This window comes from Oratosquilla oratoria, chromosome 3 (genome assembly GCF_046742065.1).
Source record: "Oratosquilla oratoria isolate Oo_2021 chromosome 3, ASM4674206v1, whole genome shotgun sequence".
NCBI lineage: Eukaryota > Metazoa > Arthropoda > Malacostraca > Stomatopoda > Squillidae > Oratosquilla > Oratosquilla oratoria.
The window spans coordinates 67,868,801-67,893,375 of NC_134779.1; the positions used below are offsets into that span (position 1 = coordinate 67,868,801).

The 24,575-nt window shown below is 39.1% G+C and overlaps 2 protein-coding genes across 2 annotated transcripts; both read left to right on the top strand.

Moving 5' to 3' along the window:
* Positions 1 to 617: 617 nt before the first annotated feature.
* Positions 618 to 14,090, top strand: Prosbeta6 (proteasome beta6 subunit). Its single transcript, XM_076182422.1, has 5 exons — positions 618 to 788; positions 4,714 to 4,903; positions 9,049 to 9,178; positions 11,015 to 11,169; positions 13,753 to 14,090. Exons 1-5 carry the CDS (start codon positions 703 to 705, stop codon positions 13,888 to 13,890), a joined length of 699 nt encoding a protein of 232 aa, XP_076038537.1. The 5' UTR covers positions 618 to 702; the 3' UTR covers positions 13,891 to 14,090.
* A 674-nt stretch (positions 14,091 to 14,764) lies between these two features.
* LOC143023802 (uncharacterized) lies at positions 14,765 to 24,575 on the top strand. Its single transcript, XM_076182426.1, has 3 exons — positions 14,765 to 18,380; positions 18,606 to 18,964; positions 21,880 to 24,575. The coding sequence occupies exons 2-3, from the start codon at positions 18,855 to 18,857 to the stop codon at positions 22,379 to 22,381; spliced, it is 612 nt and encodes a 203-aa protein (XP_076038541.1). The 5' UTR covers positions 14,765 to 18,380; positions 18,606 to 18,854; the 3' UTR covers positions 22,382 to 24,575.

Sequence of the window (24,575 nt, forward strand, 5' to 3'; positions counted from 1 at the left end):
GGAATCCATATAGTCAATTTTGCTGTTGATGTCTAATCATATCATCTAGATAAGTGATTCCATGACCTTAGTAAGTAATGTTTAACTAATCGCCCTGTCGTTGGAGGCAAGGCGCTTGTAAATCAATGGAATGTTTGAGGTTTTTCATTCATCAGGTAGTGGTTAAGCTAGTTCATTTGCAAAGTTCTTTAATTAACATTGCTGGATGTCACCTGAAGAGTTATCATGTTTCAATTGTTAAATCTTTATTCTGACTATTTACGGACTGACATTACGACTTCGAAAGTCCGCCTCTCAATCGAGAAAAAACTAACAGTTTAATTTAATTAACAAGAAAAAAATTAAAAACAGATCAACAGTATTTAATGTTATGCAGTTTGATCACAAACTATGGAAATTAAATATAATCTGATTAGGGTACAGTAAAAACCTCCGTTACTTTGTACTTGTATCATATTTTGCTTAGGAAACCAGGATTGAAGTCGACTATATAAGTATTTTGCATTATTATACATCCACTGAATATAAAACACCATAATAATTTAAATAATAATATAATATCTTTATTTCATCTATAATGTTTATGTATAACAATAATATTATCATTTCTTCCCAAGTTGACACCAAAATCAAGTCGATGGTTCAGCACTTTGTAAACAGTCACATTCTCCCGTAAACAGAAACACAAAAGAAGTTACCAGTATGACTACAAGAGATTTCTACGGTTGTAATGACTACATTCAGGAGAATAGGAAACATCATTTCTACCCATATGCAGACAATGGCGGGTAAGTATAGGAGGAAAACAGAAGGGGGTGTACTGCTTAGTACCGGCTTAGACTTTTTGGCATGTTGATCATCATATCATGTTCTCCTAATTTTGATATTTTATTGTATTTATTCAATATGTATAATAATATATCCACATACAGAATACGTTTTTAAGAAGGAAAATTGGAATCTTTTGATAGTGTTGAAGTAAATGCAACTCTGTCTTTAGATGTTGATTGTTCTATTAGCATTTGGTCTTAGAGACTTACAGCTACTACTTAGACTTAGCCAGGTTTCCTAAGCTAAGAAACTTATTTTGAAAGCTAGAATAAAGTAACAAAACTGGGAATTTATTTGTCTGCTTCCCCCCCCCCCGAGTTGATTCAGAATGGTCAGTGATAAATAGATTATTAATTACCAATTCAGCTTGTGCCCAGCTCAATCCAACCCAGCCAGAACCTACCAAACGCAACTGACTCGTATAACCCACCCAACTCAATACGGTTCTATTCCAGCATCACTCAAACACATTTTGGTATTTTTTTTTTTTAGAAGTGCACATCTAAGCAATATAACATTACAAAATTAATTATTAATTTTGTAAATTGTATCAATGTAATATAAGTTTTTCTTGGTAGAAACCAATAACAAAAACCTTGCTAAAAGCAGATATACTTCCAAATAAAGTTGTATTGAGACACCATCTTGTCATCTGTCCAGTCCAGTCAATGTCAGTTAGACGATGGCTTTCATGGTGTGCACCGGGTGTTCTCCAACTCCAGGGGATGTTAATAAATGCTGTTACAAAGGCAATAGGGCTTCCTTCAAGCTATACGATAACTTTATTCCCCGCAGTCCAATTGAGCACTTAATCGGGCTGTCAACATCTGTGACGACAGTGACAACCCAGATGATCTTTAAAATTATAGGTACTGCATTACTGAATACAGCTTAGGTTAGGTAGGTTAGGTTAGAATAGACGAATGTATCCTTTCATATGATATTGACCTCAGCATCTATCAAAACAAACATGTCATATCATTCACCTGCTGCGACTTCATTTGTCAGTAAATCTGTTTTAGTATTTTTTCCACCAAGAAAAATGCATATTACATTGATGTATTATAATTTACAAAATTAATTATTAGTTTTCTATTGCTATATTGCATATGTGTGCATTACTAAGAATTTACCCATATTTTTCACTCCCTTATGATAACATTTAAAAGATATATTTTTTTCTATGGAATGGTTAGGTTAGAAAGTAAGTTTTCTGCCAAGAAAAATGCATATTACATTGATGTATTATAATTTACAAAATTAATTATTAATTTTCTATTGCTATATTGTGCACATGTGCACCTCTAAAAATTTATCTACATCGTTCACTTCTTTTTATTAACATTTGAAGAAAGATATTTTTTTTCTTCTATGGAATGGTAAGGTCAGAACGTAAGTTATGTTAAATATCCCAGTATTTGTGATTTTTTAATTTTACCCTTGGCTCAACCCAACCCAACCCAACCCAACCCTTTAAGTTGCATGTAATTTACATATTCAAGTGAGAGTGGGGAAATAAGAATTAGTCTTCTTGTCATGATCCTCATCTCTGGGAATTTTAGCCAGTCTTTAACCCCTTCCATACAGTGACACCTACGTAGGTGTCATGAGGAGCAAGTGGGTACTCGACAGTCAAAGTGCACAGGGCAAAGGTGATGGCTATGGTCGCAGCCACATACATCCTGGTGTAGGCTCCTCACCTCCACTACTTACAAAACTGTTCCATGGTAATTTTTTACATTTTCACATGTGTTACATTCAGCTAACATAGGTTACTACAAAGCCACAATGAAACTTTGTGTTTGAGACACTACACATCTGTTTAGCTTATTCTTGGGAAGCTTTTCTTGATATGGCAAGTATGACTGACATATAGTCAGTCATATTTACTGTATCAAGAAAAGCTTTCCAACAATAAGCTATTAGGATGTATAGTGTCTCTTAACACATAGTCTCATTATGGCTTTGTAGTAACCTATGTTAATTGAGGGTCACACATGTAAGAATGTAAAATTTTACCATAGAACAATATCCTTTGCCATTCTGACCTTGATATCACACAATTCATATTTTTCCAAAATCATTGGCTATTATGGCTTGTTTGGTGTTGTTAAAGGTAAATTTTGTAGATAGAATTATCCCTTAAAAGCAAAAAATAATGATTATGATAATAAATAGATAAAGTGAAAATCCATGGATACATACTAATAGAAAATGATTGTTAGTAGCCCCAAAATAAAGTATTTGAGAAGAGTACAGTGGAGGGTGGAACAGAATGTGGGAAGATCACACTTGTCAATTTGATAGGATTCCAAAGATTGTGAATATTAATATGGAGTCAAAAAGTTTCCAAATGACAGAGCCATTGAAATGCTATATAGAAAATAGTTGTTACACAGGGCAGTGATAGAATTTCCATCACTGTTATTGGTTTGTATTTCAAAACATCTGCAATAATATTTACGAAGAAGAGTTACAATTATAGCCATTTGCTTTGTGCTCACCTATCTTGAAAAAAAAAAGCTAAATTTGTACATATAAATTTGGTCGGTCTTTATATTGAACTCTATCAAGCAACTTCTTGATGCTAATTAATCCAAAAGACACCCACCAAAATGTGTTGCCTGAAGTGGATTCCCCCCCCCCCTTCCCAACTTCAGTCTGCCAGTTCCTGTCAGCTGAATACAAATGTGTCATCAGTCAAAAGAATGTCGGTAGAGTATGACACCATGGAAAAAGTATTTTAACCAAATGATAATGAAAATATACTCATGGTAACTTGCAGTAGACTTTCTGGAAGAGGCCTGGTTAGGCTTGTACATCTAGCTCTGGACTTTCAGTTGAACTTATAGTAATGGTGGCAGGTTGGGCGACATTGTTAAAGTTAAATTTTGTTTTATAATTGTACTTTACTTCTTGGTTTTTCCAAGCCTGATCCAAGTTGCTTCCTATTTTAGAACTGAATCTTGAGTCAATTATGTACTGTGGAAGCACATTCCAATTGTTAGCAACTCTATTAACAAATTAATTTTTCCTCTTTTCTAATCTTGAACGTTCCTTGTATATTTTCTTATGTCTCCTTGTTCTCTGATCTTCCCATAGATTAAAGATATCTTCACAAACCTCCCAATCATACACTATGGACAGTAACTTAAGTGTCTCTATCATGTCACCCCTTGCTCTACTGTAAACCAGTGACTGTAATCCCAACTTCTTCAGTCACTCCTCGTAACTCGGGCTCTTCACTGTTGGTACGAGGGTGGTTGCCCTCCTCTGCACATCCTCAGTTGTATCTATATCCTTAACTGAATATGGAGTCCATACCTGATTTGCAAATCCCAAGTGGGGTCTTACTAGAGCAACATGTAAAGATTTCAACATCACCTCATCCAACAAAATGAATGTCCTGATCAGTCCCATCATTGCATTCACTCTGTTAACCTTTTCCCCAATATAATTAAAAAATATGATACATAAAGGTATTTTCCCCATTTTGGTGGATAAGATTTTTATTTCAGAGTGATCCAAGCAAATAGTTTTGGTTTCAGTGGTTGTGAGTTGAGATGAGCACAGCTAAGCAAATCTACTCTTAATGAAATGCATATTAATGTGCAGAGCTCATTTCCCCTGGTGTTATGTTTCATCAGAAGCAGTAATCTATAGCCCCAATTTTTATGCTCAACATTTTATGTTGCATTGCCTCTGATTGGAGCTGTTTGGCTAAGATGGAAGGGGTGTTTTGATGGGTGTATGGTGGATGTATGCTTTGACTGTCCCTCCCCCTCCCCATATAAGAGTGAAAGGTCTTTAGTATATGTGTGTATAACAATTGTAAAACTGTACAGTGCATTATGTATTTCATGATAACTATTGTTGTTGCAGTACCACAATGGCCATTGCCGGCGATGACTTCGTCATGATTGCATCTGACCTCAGATTGCCAAGGGGCTTCAACATTCTCACCCGTGAACAGTCCAAGTGTTTCCAGCTGACACCCAATACCACACTCGCTTCTACAGGCTGTTGGGCTGATGTTCTTACTCTTACCAAAGTTATTCAGGCTCGACTTACGGTAGGCTAAAAAAATGTAAAATTTATTAAATCTGAAAGTATTTTTATTATATAGTAAATATATGCTATCCCCATTTGGGGTGTTAACTTTAGTGGTACTTGTATTTATCAGTCTTGCATTATGGTATTCTTTTATGATTGGAGACAAAATATCTTCACTCAAAGAAGAATGCTGATCACTTTTATCCTTGTATTTGTTCTTCCTGTCTGCTTCCCTCCTTGAATCTCTTTTTTATCATCCTTATAATGCCATGTCGTGATGGTGCAGTGGTACTGTTTTCATCTGTGAATTCAGTGATTTGAGATTGAGTCTTGCCCAGGGTTGAAAAAAAATGTGTTTCAACTTGGCCATCTTCTATATAAAGGGAATTGAGGCCATTGTATACTCCTTCATTCAATAAGTAATGAGAAAATGTCAGGAGAAACATTTATTTTCATAAGCTTACAAAACTTTGTCTCCTTCAAAATAATTGCCTCTTGCATCTACACACTTCTGCATGCATCTCTCCCAATCCTGGAAGACCTCCTCAAAGTCCTTTTTCAGTAGTCCCTTCAGGTAACTTTCCAATGCCTCTTTCAGCTCTTCTGTTGACTGGAATCTGGTTCCCCTAAGGCTGTCTTTCATGCATGGGAACAGGAAGAAGTCACAAGGGGCTAGGTCAGGGCTGTAGGGTGGGTGTTGTACCACTTTCATTCCCCTGTCGGCTATCCAGGTGGTCACCAGCGTTGATTTGTGGCATGGGGCATTGCCCTGGTGGAACCACCACTGACCACTCCTCCACTGAGGCCTCTTCTTCCTCATCTTCTCCCTGAACCTTTTCAGAACAGTAAGGTAATATTCCTTATTGACGGTTTGACCCTGAGGAACCCATTCAACGTGAATGAGCCCCTGGGAGTCAAAGAAAGGAATAACCATGGCCTTCTCTTGCGACCTGCTCATCTTTGCCTTTTTGGGTCTGGGGGAGGTCGCATGCTTCCACTGAGCACTCTGACGTTTGCTCTCAGGGTCGTAGGTGAACACCCAACTCTCGTTGCAAGTCACTACCTTATTCAGGAAGCCTGAATCAGCCTCTATCATTTCAAGAATGTCAGTGCAACATTCCACACAAAACTGCCTCTGGTCATCGGAGAGGATCTTTGGCACGAACTTGACACAGACTTTGTGGAGATTCAGATCTTTGGTCAGAACTGTCTCTTCTGTGCCAATATTAATACCAACAGCTTCAGATATCATCCTCACAGATATTCAACGGTCTTGCATCACAAACCTTTGCACTTTCTCAATGTTTTCCTCCTTGCGTGCACTTTTCAGTGCTCCAGATCTGGGTTCATCCTCAACCTGTTCATTTCCTTCAGAAAATCTGTTAAACCACCGATAGAAACTTGCTTGGCTCTTCTGTTCCTCCCCATAGGCCTCCTTTAACATTCCATAAGCTTCTTGTTTGGTTTTCTTAAGTTTAACACAAAATTTGATGGCATAACGTTGCTCCATGTTTCCCTGCATCTTGACAAGTGTTCACAGATCAGCAAACTGAATCAGACTGGTTCCACCACGTTCACCGCTGCACTCAGACCTACAAATATAGAAAGTTGCCAGTTAGTCATTTTATAGAATATATGTATGTGTACTTCACCATGAAGTAGTACATACATACATATACCAAGGCTTTTTCCCCCTTACAAGGGAGGTAGCCAAAAAGGGAAAGGCATAAAAACACTCCCACCCACTCCATCCCTAAATACACTCCACACCCCTCCCACCCTTCCTCTCATCTGAGCACCTCCTGGATGACGGGTCATCCCTGCACCCTGCCCACCGCCCCGGGTCAGAAGCAGTGTCGCAAGACACAGTACATCCACAGCAAGGCCGCTTCATTTAATCGGCGACCCCCCCTCTCCGTCCCCCTTTGCATATAAGGAGAGGACGGGGAGAAATCCCTTCGGGCTGCGTCAAAATTTACTCACACATACTACCCCACCCCCCCGCCCATTCCTCCTCATGCAGTCACATCATCCTCCATACCATAAAGTAGTATTTTGATCAAATCATATTTAATGTTTCTCCTGACATTTTCTCATTACTTATTGAATGGAGGAGTATGATGTAAATGGAGGGTATAGCTGAATAAGGGTGATGGCTATATGGACTTCAGATTTTGTTAAGACAGCTGTGATATGATTCTACCAAAAACTACCCTCATATGATGAGGAATAAAGTTGGTTTTTGTGGAAAAATTTAAACACTAATGATGTCATGTTAAGACGATGTAAATGTCAAGACTGTATTCATTGACCCAATACAGCTTTTAACTTGTTTGTCGCAAGCCACCAATTGCAGTGTTGGTAAAATATCAAGCTGGAGACTGCTACTTAGTAAGGTGGTTAAGCATTTTCTGCAGTGAGATCTGTAAAGTGGACCATGCTATCATTGGAGGTAGAACCTTCTCAGCAAGACTAAAGGATTAAATTCCACTCAGTTTGGAAGGGTTTAATCACCGCCATGGGAAAAGTGGGTAGATCTCCAGTGCACCATAGCTGCTTCTTCTTTGTGGTTCTTATGGATAGTGTGGTTTAATTTGAGCTACTTTACATGGTTTGGACACATGGAAAGAATGAATGAAGAAAGTAAAAGAGGTGGAGGGAGTGAACATGATGGGGCATTGGGATAGAGAGGAATGTCTTTAGAAGGAAGAGAGAAGACAGAAGATAAGGATGAATGGAGAATGGTTGTGTATGGATGATGCTATGATGCATGAAAGGGAGTGGGTTGAGGATAGGGTGTGAGGGAATATGTGTGAATGATGTTTTGCCACAGCCTGAAGACATTTCTCCCCATCTGTTTTTCTGCATGAGGGGACGGAGAGGGGGGTCACTGATTAAATGAAGCAACCTTGCTGTGGATGTGCTGTGCCTTGCTACATTGTTTCTGACCCAAGGTAGTGGGTGAGATGCAGAGATAACCCATCATCCAAGATGAGTCGAGAAAAGAAGGAGGGAGGGGTGGTGATTAGGAGTGGACTATTTGGGGATGGAATGGGTGGAAGTGGATTTATGCCTTTGACTTTGGCTACCTCCCTTGTAAGGGGGAAAAACTGTTAATATATGTATATATTTTACATTATGAATTGTGAAGGTAAAGGAGCCTTAGTTGGTAATCTTCAAATGTGAGATCATTTCAAATGGAAATTGATGAAAAACCTTTACCTTCATATATGGTATGTGTCCCCCATCAGTCAATAAATCAATCTATTGCCCCTGGTTTTTCATGCAGGAAGTCTGTTCTCCATCATCTTAGTTTAACTTATTAGAATTTTAACTAATTTTGGGTATAAGAAATTCCTTTTGTTTAAATACAACTCAGTCGAGGAGCAGTGTTGGGTATTGAGCAAAACAAGTTGTAAAGTGCACCAGTAGATTGGTACATGCATTATAAGTACAACCCCATCTGTGTGGAGTAGGTAGGGTTGCCATTTAATGGAATTACTTTATCAGTTATTCCTTAGAATAAAATTGGTAAAGCTTAATCTCTAGGTCACGGGTTCTTTACTGGGAATATGGGAAGCAAAGGCTGGGGGGTATGGAACTCTGTTAACTTACAAATATACATACACCTAAAGGCCATTTCCTCTTTATAAGGGGGTGGTTGAGTCAAAGCATACATCCACACCTCCAAAACTCATTTCTTGTCCCTCCCAGCAGAGCATCCTATGGAAGAATTGTCATCCCTGTCACCTGCCACACTGTTGAGCACTACAAGACACAGCACTTCCACAGCAGTGCCTAACAACTGGACTTGTTTTGCCCCCACTCTCTTCTCCTTATGTGCTTGAGAAGTTTATGGTGCAGACAAGAACATCCCTATGGACCACATAATTTCCTCGACCATTTTCAACCCCATTTCATTCACTTCTGTTGTATGCACACTTTCTTCCTTGCGGACAAACCTTCCTCTTGCATCCAGTGCCCCCGTCATCCTATCCATCCACCTCATTTTTGGTCTCTCCCTCACATTCTGTCCATTTAGCTCCTTCCCATTCTCATCATTCAAGTCAAGAACCCCTGCAATAGATTACAGGAATTAAGGTTAATGATGAATTATTATAATTGTTTTTTCATGTTATACACCTTTTTCCTGATGTGTTTCAGATGTACCATCACGAACACCAAGATGTCATGTCAACCACAGCCATTGCACAGCTTCTTTCGACACTGCTCTACTCACGCAGGTTCTTCCCATACTATGTTGACAATATTTTGGCAGGACTTGATGAAAATGGTATGTATAGAGAAACACCAGATATTTCTTTTCACTTGCTGTTGCCGTATTTCTTTTCCTACTGATATGTTCATAGACATGGCATGAATGCACCATTTGCAGGTATTTTGAGTTACAGTTACCCGATTTGTAAAAATCTTTCTCAATCCATCCATTGCTCCAGGTCTTTCATGCAAGAGACCCAGAGCTCCAAGGTAAATGGTAATGGCCACTGGATTAGCCCACAAAGTGTTCAATCTATATATCAAGGGCTTTTCCCCCATATAAGAGAGGTAGCCAGTTAAGGCATGCACCCACTCCCACCCATTCCACTCCCATATACCAGCCATGATTTCCTCTTATCTTAGCTCTTCATGGAGGAAGAAATTAATTAGATTGCACTCTTCCTTGTTGCAATATGTGTTAGGCAAACATTATGTTGATAAGTCAGCTGAAGGCATCTGCATTGGTTTCCAATTCTGTTGAAGAAGTAGATAATCCTTGGTAGGACCAACAGCAGGTACCTGCACAGAGTGGTCCTACAAGATAAATGTCATCCTCCTGCTGTCCATCTGAACTTCTCAACATTTTCACCTCCACCTGGAGCTATAGCTCCAAGAGGTTGACACTCACCCTTTGATGGTATTTCCTCCACCTTTTCACACAAAAAGAGCTGACAATTGGTGATTGCTCTCCCCCTCCCTCCTAATACTACAAGTTGATGACATAGAAACAGTTTTACTCTAAATGTAGACATCAGTCTTCTACTTCTACTTCTTCTTCTTCTTCAAGTGTTTCTTCCTTATCCTTATGTGCAGTATTACCTAAACATTTCTCACTACATCTCACAAACACAGCTAAAAGAATGAACAAAAAAATACACCAGCAGCATATTACTCATACAACTACAGCAACCTACCACCCAAAACACACAAAACATCCACACAAACACATTCACTCCTAGATAACTATCAAGCCATATAAGAAACTCATTACTACAACAACAACTCATAGAAATAAGTTCCACAGAGGAAATCCTCCCACACCAACCAAGAATCCACAAACAAGACTGTGATCTTGACACCAACTATCATTAAGACAATACCAACCCAGAATAGGCGTGGCTACAGACTCAAACTGCCCCAGATGTAACCACCACACAGAAAACAGAACACCTCAAGACCAAAACTCAAGTACACAACAACACTAAGGACACCCAGTACCAAAAAGAATATAAAAGAATTAGAAAGAATACAAAGAGCAACAACAAAACTGGCACCAACTCTTTCCAAAATGACATATGAACAAAAACTGTCCAAATTAGAATTACCAACTCTGGAACAAAGAAGGGAAAGAGGAGACCTATTAACCATCTATAGAATTATGAAAGGAATGGAAATCTTAGATAAGAATGATTTATTGAAATGGGACAATGGAAAAACAAGACACGAAAAGAAACTCAAAAAGATAATTACAGAAGAGATCTGAAAAAAAAATAGCTTCCCACACAGAGTGATAGATACCTGGAACAAATTAGACAAAGAAACAGTGAGTGCAAACACTATTCAAGATTTTAAGAAAAAACTAGATGCTGAAAGATACAAAGACGGGTCACCACAAGTATAGCTCCCTACCCGTATAATACAACTAGGTAAATACTGTGCTCCACACTGGCAATACACAGACAACTATACAGTATCTCTTCTCAAAGTGATTTATGGTCTCAACTGAAAGCTGTTGCCAGATTTTTGGAGGCTGTGGGTCTTCTCAAAGAGAGACCTGGCGCAATGGATTGATTGAGTGATTGCTGTGTTGCAAAAGTGTAGTTTTTATATTTGGTGATTATCTACATTACAGGTGCTGGTGTAGTTTATCATTATGATCCAGTGGGGCATATGGAAAAGCTCAAGTTCAGTGCTGCTGGTGCTTCGGTGTCTCAAATCCAGCCTCTCCTAGACAACCAAGTGGGAGGTCTAAACATGAAAGATGTGAAACCTCCTCACATGACCAAGGTAGGTTAAATGATGGGTTGTACACTATTTATATACCAAGGAACTCTTCCTCCTGTTAAGTGAGGTAACCAGCCAAGGCATGCATTCACTACCACCCCATTGTACAAGTGTTGTATAATGGGGTGGTAGCCAAAGTCAAAAGGTATAATGCCACTCCTAACCATTCCACCCCCATTCACCACCCCTCCCTCTCTCCCTCTCATCTTGGCTTCTACTGAATGATGGGTCATCCCTGTATCTCACCCATCACCTCATACAGTAACATTGAAGATGGCGAGAAATCCCTTTGGGCTGCATCAAAATATCATTCACACATAACCACTCCCCAACCTACCCCCCTATCCCCCACCCACTCCCTTCTATGCATCAAAGTATCATCCATACACGGCCAGTCTCAACTCATCCCTGTCTTCTGCCTTCTCCTTACCTTCTTCAACAGACATCACCCTCTTGCTCAATGCACCCATCTCATCCTTGGTCATCCCCTCATTTTCACTCCCTCCACCTCTGCCTTCCACACTTCTCTTACTAAAGTTTCTTCACTCATTCTTTCCATGTGTCCAAACCATCCCAATACTCTTTCATCAACCCTATCACTCATCTCCTCCCCCCCTCCCCAGCTCTCCTCCTCACCTCGTTTTTAACTCTATCCAACCTTGTAACCCGTACCATACTTTACAGACATTTCATCTCAATGGGTGGTACTACATACTATGGGAAAAAGCAGATGTTATTATCATCACAAAGGGAGAGGCCCAGTCCATATTATTATTTTGTTTATTTATTTATTTGTTTGAGTGTATAATTCCACTTTACAAGGGAAAAGGGACAAGTGCTTGTGTAGTAACTTCAGAGGGATCAGTTTGTTGAGTGTAGTTGGAAAGGCTTATGGGAGGGTTTTGATTGAGAGGATTAGGAGAGGAACATATGGAGTAATTGGTGAAGAACAGTGTGGGTTTAGGACAGGTAGGGGTTGTGTAAATCAGATTTTTGTGGTGAGGCAGATAATATGAGAAAGCTTTAGGAAAAGGTAAGGATGTTTTGGGGGGCTTTTATGGATAAAGGCTTGTTGCAGGGTAGAAAGAAATGCACTGTGGGAGGTATTGCAGGTATATGGGATTGGAGGAAAACTGTTAAGAGCAGTTTTTATGAGAGTAGTAGAATTAGAAATGGAGAGAGTGAGTGGTTTGAGGTAAAGGTAGAACTTCTCCAGGGATGTGATATGCCACTTTGGCTGTTCAATTTATACATGATGGGGTGGTTCAAGAGGTAAATGCTAGGGTAATGGGCCGGGGATTGGAGATGGTGAAAAATAATGGAGAAAAGGGAGAGATAAGCCAGTTGTTTGCTGACGACACTGTGCTTGTGGCAGGATCAGAGGAGGGATTAAGGAAGGTAGTGACAGTTTGGGAAGGTGTGCTAAAGAAGAAAGTTGAAGATAAATGTGGGTAAAAGTAAGGTGATGAGATATACAAGGGGAGAAGATGGCAGCAAATTGGAATTGAGTATAAAGGGAAAGAGACTGGAGGAAGTGGATAGCTTTAGATATTTAGGGAGGAGTGGTGGAGGAAAAATGTAGTTTGAGAAAAGGAAGTAAATGCCATGGTGGATTAAAAATTGTAATGAGAAATAAACATTTAAGAATGGATGCTAAGAGGAGATTGTATGAAGGAGTGATTGTGTCAACAGCACTGTATAGGGCAGAAACATGGGACATAAGAGAGGCAGAGTTTAAATGTGTTTGAGATGAAATACCTGAGAAGTATGATAGGGGTTTCTAGCCTGGATAGAGTGAGAAATGAGGAGGAGAGTGGTGATGGAAAGGAGTTGGAAGATAGGGTTGATGAAAGAATGTTGGGATGGTTTGGACACATGGAAAGAATGAGTAAAGAAAGATTAGTAAAAGAAGTGTTGAAGGCAGAGGGAGTGAACATGAGGGGGTGACCAAGGATGAGATGGATGGATGGGGTAAAAGGGGAATGTCTGTTAAGGAAGGAAGGGAGAAGATAAAATAGGGGTGAATGGAGAATTGTTGTGTATGGATGATGCTGTGATGCATGGAAGGGAGTGGGTGGGGGATGAGGAGGGTGAGGGAGTGTTTATAAATGATACTTTGATGTAGCCGTAAGGGATTTTTCCCCGTCTTCTCTTTTTCTGCATGAGGGGATGGAGAGGGAGAGGTTGCCAATTAAATGAAGTGACCTTGCTATGGATGTGCTGTGTCTTATTGCATTGCTTCTGACCCAGGGCAGTGGGCAAGATGCAGGGATGACCCATCATCTAGGAGGAGCCAAGAAAAGAGGGAGTAGTGGTGAATGGAAATTGAGTATGTGGGGATGAAATGGATGGGAGGGGATGTATACCTTTGACTATAGCTACCTCTCTTGTAAGGAGGAAAAAGCCATAGGTATATGTATGTATGTATGTTTGTTGGAAGCTTTATAGTTACAATTATGCCATGGTCATACTAAGATTTACATATTAGATATTTTGTCTCATCTTTATTATAATTGAGATGGCAAGTATAAATGAATCATGACTGAGGTCTTGGTAAATCAACTGAAGTATCATTTGGTCTTGCAGATGTTGGCACGGCAGCTGATTCACGATGCTTTCATATCTGCAGCAGAGAGAGACATCAACACAGGTGATGGTATAATTATTCACACCATCACCAAGGACAAGCAAGAAGAGGAAACTGTCAAATTGCGTAGAGATTAAACATAAACTTCACTAAGTGGTTGAGATGACATTTAATCATGAACAGATTACTGTCGGTATTGGAAGGAGATCTAATAGGGAAATAGCATTTCCCAGTACAACTTGGGCTTTGAGATCAGTCTTCAGCCTCTTACTGCAGTATGACTGTCTGTACCTTCAATAATGTTTTCTTGATATATTAATAAACCAATTCTGTATAACATATGTCAATTTCCTTAATAATATCATCCATGGGGAGCATGGTACCCAAACAGATTAAAGTACTGGCATCTGGAAGAGGCAAAAACCTAGTTGGATTTCATTTTAAGCCACTTTAAGAGAGCCAACACATGACAACATTAAGGATGTACAGTCTCAAGTCTTTAGGCAACAAGAGCATTCAATGCCTAGCCACTTCAGAGTCGACTGAAAAGTTAAGAAAAATGTTGCAAACACACAGACAAATCATAAATGATAATCTAAAACCTGGATGAAGTATCATGCCCATGTTTAACCTCTTTCTGTACCAGGTGGTACATTCATTGTCATTGTGGCTATTGTCAGGCCGTCTTATTCTTCAAGGCTCTTCCTTGGTTGCAGAGGGGCTATGGCCTATTTCAATCAATCCATTCTATACTTTCTGTACCTTATGTGTTTTGCTGCATTGCCCCAGAGCTGAGCTGTGTGGCAAGGGACAGTGTAAGAGGCCGGTAGTTGTCCGAATGGAAATGAGCCTGCCTGCTCGCCTGCTGTTTTGATTACATCATCGATTATAAAACAGTCACCACCTTCGGTGTGTTTACATAGACATAGCGTCACCTCAATGTTATCAAAACAGCAGGCGAGCAGGAAGGTTCATTTCCATTCGTACAACTACCGGCCTCTTACAGACAGGAATGACCATTCATGAAGAGCTAAGATCAGTCAATCTCTTGCCCTAGGTCTCTTGCAGGAGATCTATGGCTCACATGTAACACAACAGCCACTGGGCAGACCCTAAGTCTTTCAGGGAAGAAATACTGTGTAACTGTCTAAGGATTGTTAGTATGGGGCATTGTAGAATGAGGTTCTCTGTGTCTTCTGTGAGGTGGTTGCATCTAGGGAAGGCTGATGTGTGGCCAGACCTACACTGTATAAAGAGCTAAGGTGTTTTTGGGTGGGTGTTGGATGTGTGAATATTTTAATGTGGCCAACCCCTTTTATGAAGGGAAAGACCATTTGGTATGGGTATAGATGTACCAGATGGCACTTTTTCTACTATTCTGGCTGTCACTAGGTTATTTCGTTCATCTCCGTGGCACCCCATTGGTAGCATAGAGGTTAGTTTGTACCCTAGAAACAGGTTAACTACTTTGTATCTCAAAATGGAGAAACTTTTTACAAGTTTTTCTGTAAGCTACCCATATACCAAAAGGCTTCTTACCCCTCTTGTTGAAGGTAGCTAGCCAAGGCAGGCAAATACCCACCTTCATCCATTTCCATCCATCCCACTCATCCATCCCACTCCCATCCACCCCACTCCCATCCATCACCCATTTGTTTCCCATCTATCTTATCCATTATAGATACATTCAGCTGAATTTACCCTTTTTGTGTCAAGTTAGTGCATTGCTTTTTATCTTTTCTCATACTATGGTAGTGACTACTACTTGCCATGCAACCCAAACACAGTTAGGAACTTCCTAGCATAAGCTCCTGCCTACCTTTAACCTCTTCTGGGCTAGAAGAGTGAAAGGCAAGATAATCCTTGGATAGGAGGAGAAGAATGCTGCTACCATGTTCCCATAATTGCAAAAGGTGACTGTTGGAGTGTTCGTTTATTGTCATTTGGCTGAGGGGAGCCATATTGTATGGTGGGCGGGGTGCTGGGATGACCCGTCATCCAGGAGGTGCTCAGATGAGAGGAAGGGTGGGAGGGGTGTGGAGTGTATTTGGGGATGAAATGGGTGGGAGTGTTTTTATGCCTTTCCCTTTTTGGCTACCTCCCTTGGAAGGGGGAAAAAGCCTTGGTATATGTATGTATGTATGTATGGCTGAGGGGAGCCATATTGTATTTCTGTGTTATTCATTGAATAGACACCAGGTGGCAGTGTTTTTGAGTTGCTATGTGGAGTGCTGGGTCACCATTGTAAAGGAAGAGGTGACTGGAGCAGGGTTGGAGCTAATACTGGTAGCAGAGCACAACAATAGCCTCTTCTAAGTGCCCTCCAAAGTTTGATAATGAATCTGAATATAAAAATTAGAAAAAAGGATATAAGCATATGGAGTGAGTTAACTGATTTAGCTAAAGATAAGCAGGCATGGGCTATATACTTGTCATTAACTGGTCGGGCTAGGACAACATCTGAAATTCAATTAACAATTCTAAGGAGTGAAAATGGTGTAAAGAGCATTACTGAGGAACTGGACACATTGTTCTTGCCTGATAAAGATCAATGTCAATTTGCAGCATTACATAATTTGTATAATTTCAGAAGAAATAAGAGTAGTAATGAATATGTGAATGAGTTTGAACATAGATACTTTAAGTTTATACAGGAGGGAATGACACTGCCGGACTCTGTGATAGCATTTATGCTTCTTGCTTCAAGCAATTTGGCTGAACGTGAGACTTAAAATTGTGATGTTGGCAGTCTGAAATCAACTATACTAATATGAAATCTACTTTAAAATGTGTCCTTGGCCAGTAATTGAGTGTGTACTCAACTCAGGAATCAGATGTGGACATGGTGCAGTGTGTCCCTCAATCATTAAAGCTGAGCCTGTTTTTTGTGGCGATAATAGAGAGGTTTACTTGCGTCCTCCCCCAGAATATTGTGGTCAGCTTTGGAGACTGAAAAAGACTGTGCAGTCTATGTGATGCAGCGATAGCATAGTACTTACATGTCAAGAGTTGGCTACTGTCTCAGTCACCAGAGATGTGTCCACTCGAATCATCTTTGTTTTCTTGGTATTATGGTGGTGAACTTCATGGTATCATACATGTATATGTGGATGATTTTCTCTGGATGGGCACTGAGGTGTTCCAGGAGAAGGTTGTTGATGGTCTCCAAAGGGATTGGTATCATCTACCTTCAAGTACATAGGTTTGGAAGTGGGCACTATAGCTGAAGGTATAATGGTTGGCCAGTGTAGCTATGCTAGTCTGCTCACACCACTGAGTTTGGGATGTCGCAGATCGGTAGCCAAGTTCAGTGAGCTGTCAGACAATAAGAAGGAAATCCATGCTCTGATTGGTCAACTGAGCTGGATAACTACACAAACAAGACCTGACATTGCCTTTGATGTGTGTGAACATTGTAAAAATGCCACAATGGCTGATGCTGTGAGACTCGATAAGATTATCAATCGAGTTGTGGGTGACCATTTTTGCTTGCCGTTCAGAAAGCTGTTAGCTGTGGAGGACTGTATAGTTGAGTACTTCTCAGACGTATTCTTTGGTAACCTGATGGTCGCTCCCAGGGAGGATTTGTGATTTTTCTCAAGGATGGAGAAGGAAGAAGATACCTGATTTATTGTAAATCAAAGAAATTGCACCAAGTGGTGAAATCCACATTGTTTGCTGAGACCTTGGTGCTCGTTGAGTGCACTGAGGCTGTTTCCTATATTGGACGGATTATCAGGGACATTGTCAAATGCCAGAGCTTATCTATACACTGGTTGACAACAAGAGTTTGGTGGAGGCCTTGAATTCTTATGGTGTGGGGGATATCGTCTTTGCATCGACATTGCACTGCTGAAGGATATGTTGTCGTGTGGTGAGATTAACTCTGTTTCATGGGTTGGAACCTCAGAGCAACTTGCCGACTGACTTACTAAGAGGGGGGGCGTCAGCCCAGCATTTGCGAGCAGTCCTGTCAGGTCAATAGGATTCCTTGGCTTATAAATACTGTAAGATTGTAAGAAGTTTTTAGCTAAGAAGATGTTTATTCATTAAATAAGCAAGATTTTATTGTGTATCAATAAATTGGCCTTGGCTGAGTTTTATGGACCTTCAGTTTTATCTTGAGTTGAAAAAAAAAAAGAGAAAAGACCATGCATTGTTGGAGTGTTCATTTGTTTTCATTTGGCTGAGGGCAACCATATTGGATTTTTGTGTGTGTCATTGAATAGACAGCAGGTGGCAGTGTTGTTGAGCTGCTATGTGGAGTGCTGGGCAGTGTTGCCGTCCTGCAGAAACTCATGGCTACATCATCCAGCGGACATGATGTCATCAGTGGAATTCCCTTTTCTTCTTAAATTCGGAAGTATATGGTAGAAAAAACTAAAATTACACTTCAATATGTCTTGTTATTGTATTCCGTATGTTAAAATAGGTTTAATCATGTACGGATATTACTATGAATAGTGGTACGTGGTGATCATCTGCACTGGACTACGGAAATGGCCAGTTCAGCACCACCCTTTCTCGGAACAACCAGCAGTATCAGCAGCAAAAGTCACTTATCAGGGCTCCACATAAAAATACGGATCAAGGGCAGAGTAAGACAGGCCTGAGAGCTCTGGATCAGGTAAGTGTTAGTAGTGTGTCTGTTACATATGTACTTGGAAAATAGATAGTTACCCCACAGTGTTAGTAAGTAAACAACACTCGTTTTAGAAAACAGCATTCTGTTATGAAGTGAGACTATCATATTAACTTTTTTCTTAATCCCTCAACCATACATAGTACAAATTTACGTAAGCTGCTAGTTTTATTTACAATGAGAAAGTGAGCATCACATACTTATTTACAGATCATGTCACCACATCAGAAGTTTCAAGAGAAGTGGTTGTCAAATGATTTATTCAAGTCTTAGCTGGCCAACTTACCGGAATCCCATTCTAAGGCATAATGTTGAGTGTGCCATAAAGTGCTGAGTGCAGAGATTTCATCTCTGAAATGACATCACATCTCACAACAATATGTTGGTACCAGCAAACACCTTGGGGATAAAACTCCGTACCCACACCCACCAGATGCTTCTGTAAACAAGCAGCCTGGCATGAGCACCCAGGAGAGCATCCCTTCACTTTCTGGGGATATGCTGAGTGCTGTGACATATGCAACTATTTTGTTCGCAGTGTTCTTAGCTGAACATAATCTACCATTCAGGTGAGACATGCCATGTTGTGCTTCGTGCCTTATGGAACACACACACACACATAAGCAAGAAATAGAAAAGCTGTGCCAAGGAAGTCATGAATATACAGAAGAACAGGAAATGGTAGAAGTTATGAATGACCACTTCAAATCGGTATTCACAATTGAGAACACACCTAACTGTGAGGGAATAGAGACAAAAATCCCCCCAATGAAGGAAATAACTGTAACAAAGAAGGAAATTAGTGACTAAATAAAAAACCTTGATGTCAGAAAATTGCATGGTCCAGATGGAATTGCAAATTGGATACTGAAAGAATGCATAGAAGAATTAACAGATAAAATACACACTATAATCAAAGGCTTGCTCAAAGAAGGAAAGGTACCACAAGACTGGAAAAATCCAAACATTGTACCAATATATAAAGGAGGAAACAAAGAAAATCTAACTAACTGCAGACTGGTCTCCCTAACAAGCACAGTAGCTAAAATATGAGAAAGTGATCAAAAGTAGATGGGTTAAACACCTGGAAGAAAAATCTATACTAAACCCAAACTAATTTGGATTCAGACAAGGAAGATCATGTAAAACAAACCTGATCTGCTTCTACTCGAGACTAATAGATATAATAGAAGAGAGGGATGGATGTGCAGACTGCCTATCTAGACCTACAAAAGGCATTTGACAAAGTACTACACAAGAAATTAATAAGAAAATTAGAATCAATAGGTGGCATCACAGGTAAACTATTAGAATGGATGGAAGACTTCCTGACTGGGAGAAAAATGAGGGTAGTAATTAGAGACAAATACTTGAAATGGGAAGAAATGATAAGTGGTGTTCCACAAGGGTTGGTGCTGGCTCCAATCATGTTTGCCATATACATAAATGACATGGATGAAGGAGTTGAATGTTATATGAATTTCTTCGCAGATGGCACAAAAATATTGAAGAAAGTAAGAACAGAAGAGGACTGTGATTCATTACAATCAGACCTGGACAAAATCTGGAAATGGACTTCAATATCAAGAAGTGTAGCATAATGGAGTTTGGAAAAAGTAAAAACAGAATTTAAAAAAATTATAAAATTGGTGAAGAAATCAAAAAAGTGCACTCGGAAAGGGACCTTGGAGTAATAATCAGCAAAGACATGACACCGGATAAACATATAAACAAAATAGTCGGCTGAAGAAATAATTAAAAAAATATGAGTTACATTGATAAGACCAAAACTGGAATACACAGCAACACTATGGTCACCCAGTACTAAAAGGAATATAAGGAAACTAGAAAGAATACAGAGAGTAACGACAAAGTTGGCACCAGCTCTTTCCAAATTAACATACAAAGATTATCGATATTGGAACTACCAACACTGAAGCAGAGAAGAGAAAGAGATGATCTACTGACTATATTTAGAATCATAAAAGGAATGGAAATCCTTGAGAGGAATGATTTACTAATAAATGACAATGGAAAAACAAGAGGTCATGAAAAGAAACTCAAAAATGATAACTATGGAAGATATCGGAAAAAGATTAGCTTCCCACACAGAGTGCTGGATACCTGGAATAACTTAAATAAAGAAACAGTGTGTGCAAATACTATTCAAGATTTTAAGAAAAAACTTCATGCTGAAAGATACAAAGACTGGTCACCATGAGCATAGCTCCCTTCCCATATAATACAACTAGGTAAATACACATGCAAAGTTATTAAAGAGAATAAACTCCGAAATAGACTGTGAGTCATTACAGAGTGATCTGAACAAAGTTTCAGAGTGGAGCAAGAGATGGGAAGTAGAATTCAGCATCAAGAAATGCAGTAAAATCGATTTTGGGAAAAGCAAGAATAGTATATCAGGGCAGTATAAAATTGATGGAAAAGAAGTAAAGAAAGTAAATTCTGAAAGGGGCCTAGGAGTAATCATCACCAAAGACATGTCGCCAGATAAACATATAAATAAAATAGTCGGAGAATCATACAATTTGATGAAATCAATAAAGGTGGCTTTTAAATATCTGGATACGGAAATGATAAAAAAAAAAAATTACAAATACTGATAAGGCCAAAACTGGAATATGCAGCACTGATATGGTCACCCAATACAAAAAAGAATATAAGAAAATTAGAAAGAATACAAAGAGCAACAACAAAGATGGCCCTAACACTTCCAAACTTGACATATGAACAAAGACTGGCCGAACTGGAATTGCCGACCCTGGAACAAAGAAGAGAACAAGGGGACCTAATAACCATCTACAGAATTATGAAAGGAAAAGAATGCCTTGATGGAGAGGATTTATTATAGTGGGACAGGAAAAACAAGAGGACATGTAATGAAACTCAAAAAGGACAGCTACAGAAGAGACCTGAAAAAAACAGCTGTGATAGATATGTGGAAAAAATTGGATGAAAAAAATAGTGTGTGCAAACAGTACAAGAATTTAAGAACAAACTTGATCTTGTGAGATACAAAAACAGGTCACCATGAGCATAGCTCCCCTTTCCATAAAATACAACTAGGTACAACTAGGTAAATACACACACACACACTCACTCACTCACTCACTCACTCATACACACTCATACACACTCTCTGGTGGTAAAGTGAGCCAATGACACTGAACTACCCTTTTCCCACAAACCAGCAATGCCTGCTTTAGTGTATAGAATATTAAATTTCTTTAAAGTATTCAATAATTCAATGAGCCTGTTTTGAAGACCTTGAAATGAGTCCTTGTGAAATATATCCATGTAAATGAAGTAACTGTAAAATAAACGGTTCACTGTAAATTTCATTAGATGATGATGTGGTCGCATGTTTCCTTTATCTTTTTCCTAATAGTAAAATAGCCTGCAATGATTGAAAACTAGTTTCTATCATCTATTGATTTCTTCTCATATATTGCAATCTTTGTTTCAGCATATGCTACCACCTTATAGACCTGAACAAAAGGATGTTCCCTGACTCCAGGATTGCTGCCCAAATGGCAATGAAGCACACAAAATATACAGCTGCGGTAAATTCCTTGGGGAAATATGCTAGTGAACAGTTGGCCTGTAAACTTCAGACCAACAAATTCAGTTTGATAATTGATGAAACTACTGACTGTTCTGTAAGCAAGTCTTGTGCAGTAATTGTAAAATATTTAGACCAGGTTGAGAAGGTAGTGAAAACAGAGATGCTAGATTTAATAGATGTATTTCAAAGTGGCCAAGGATTGACGGGTGAGAATATATATGATTTCTTGTTAAAGTGTCTCAATACTCATATCCCACTGGCCAATCTGATTGGCTTTGCTGCTGGTGCCACTTCAAACAACATGGGGAGATATAACAGTATTTACCTAGTTGTAATATACAGGAGGGGAGCTATGCTCGTGGTGACCCATCTTTGTATCTCTCCACATCAAGTTTTATCTTAACCACTTCACTACGGGCCAAAATCTCGCGGGCAGCATTAGCTGCCAGACATACGATGTTGCGTCATAATACTCGCATCATAAAAAAATAGTCACCGCTTATATCGATCGTTCTCTCTTTCACCCGTGAATTTTTATAACCATGGAAAATGTGATGAAGACAGTTTAGAGAGTATGTCATTATGCAGGGGCAACTACAATAAATATAATCAAGACGCCGATATGGCAGCCTCGCGTATCCACTTGCTCCTCATGCCGCCTATGTAGGCGGCACCGTATGGAAGGGGTTAAAATCTTGTATAGTGTTTGCACATACTGTTTTGTTGTCTAATTTGTTCCATGTATTAATCGCTCTGCGTGGGAAACTGTTCCTTTTCAAGTTTTTTCTATAGCTATCTTTTTTTATTTTTTTTCCGTGCCCTCTCGTTTTACCGTTGCCCCACACTAACAGGTCGTTCCTGTCTAAAACTTCCATTCCTTTCATTATTTTGTAGATAGTCAGCAAATCTCCTCTTTCTCTTCTTTGTTCCAGTGTTGATAGGTTCAGTTTGGATAGTCTTTGCTTATATGTTAGTTCGGCGAGAGTCGGTGCTAGTTTGGTTGTCACTCTTTGTAATCTTTCTAGTTTCTTAATATTCTTTTTGGTGCTGGGTGTCCAAAGTGATACTGCGTACTCAAGTTTTGGTCTTATTAGTGTAGTTAGTATTTTCTTTATCATTTCTTCATCCATATAAGTAAATGCCACTTTGATTGACCTCAATAAGTTGTAGGTTTCTCCGAATATTTTATTTATATGCTTATCAGGTTTCATGTCCTTTCCAGTCATTACTCCAAGATCTTTTTCGGAGTTTGCTTTTTTTATTTTTTCTTCTCCAATTCTGTATTCTTTTGATATTCTGTTTTTACTCTTTCCAAATTCCATTATACTGCATTTCTTTATATTAAATTTCACTTCCCACTTTTGAGTCCAATTCCAAGCAGGTTGAAAGATAATGTACCTGGCATCACAATATTTTAATGTGTTGCACATAGCATCCATCTGTGTGCTAGTGAGGCAGCAAAAACCTTACCATGCTCATGTGAAGACCTGTTGAGGAATGTCTATAATTTTTTTTTCCACATAGTGCTAAAAGAACATCAGATTTAAGAGAGTTCCAGGTATTTTGTGATATAAAACCACACAAAACACTCCCATGTGGTACAAGGTGCCTATCATTTCACAAGGCTATTCAGTGATTACTTGAACAGTGGAGGCCCCTCAAGCTGTATTTTCAGGGCAGAGTATTTGGAGAAAGGTTGTTGACTCTAGACAAGATAAACAAATCACTTGGAGCGCCATCTGTCTTCTGTAACCTAACTTTTCTAAACTACATATTACCCCATCTCAATAGATTTAACTTGGTATTTCAGAGCAAAGCCCCAACACTACACTTAATTCATGATATCCTTCATGATATGTATGGTTTTTTTTTTATAGAACTGTTTTACCATGAACACATTGTGTCAAAACTCAACTGAAGCAATATTGATCCAACAAATGAATATCTACATAAACTGCTTTGTCAGTTACACCTTGGACCAGATTTACATATACAACAATGTAAATAGGATTACTGACATTAGGAACAGATGCAGGACATTTTTAATTGTACTGTGTCAAGAGATTTGATCTAAACAATAAGTTATGGAGACTGGCAGCTTACCTGCACCCTAAACGAGTCATAGACCCAACTACATGATCAGAAATACCAACATTATGTGACCTAATGAATGAAATACCACGGCTTAACAACTATGATAACCATGCATTTGATGAGCAGTGGAGGCACATTCATTGGCATCAGTTTCCAGCAGAATTTAAAAACCTTAGATGCAGTATAGATGAGTTTTACAAATATGTTTTAAACATTGTAGATGACAATGGGGAAGCAAGATTTAGAAACATGGGAAAATTTGCCTTAGATGTGTTGTCACTTCCACTGTCAAATGCAGATCCAGAGTGGCTTTTTTCAAAGGTTTACCTGATAAAAAGAAAACGAACTCGTCTTCAAGTAGAAACTGTTAAATCTTTAATATATGTGACTGAATGTGCTTCTCAGCAAGGTGGCTGCACTATGTTTTAACCAAGTGAAACAATTATTTTGTCCTATGAATTAAACTGAATTGTTGCATGTTATGTTTGTCTAATTAAAGTATT

What these genes read in the sequence shown, in the direction of transcription:
- Prosbeta6 (XM_076182422.1), top strand. Translation starts at nt 703, where the DNA reads ATGACTACAAGAGATTTCTACGGTTGTAATGACTACATTCAGGAGAAT. An exon ending in TTATTCAGGCTCGACTTACG is followed by an intron (nt 4,904 to 9,048) that starts GTAGGCTAAAAA and finishes GATGTGTTTCAG; the next exon opens with ATGTACCATCACGAACACCA. An exon ending in GGCAGGACTTGATGAAAATG is followed by an intron (nt 9,179 to 11,014) that starts GTATGTATAGAG and finishes TCTACATTACAG; the next exon opens with GTGCTGGTGTAGTTTATCAT.
- LOC143023802 (XM_076182426.1), top strand. Translation starts at nt 18,855, where the DNA reads ATGAGCACCCAGGAGAGCATCCCTTCACTTTCTGGGGATATGCTGAGT. An exon ending in GAACATAATCTACCATTCAG is followed by an intron (nt 18,965 to 21,879) that starts GTGAGACATGCC and finishes TCTTTGTTTCAG; the next exon opens with CATATGCTACCACCTTATAG.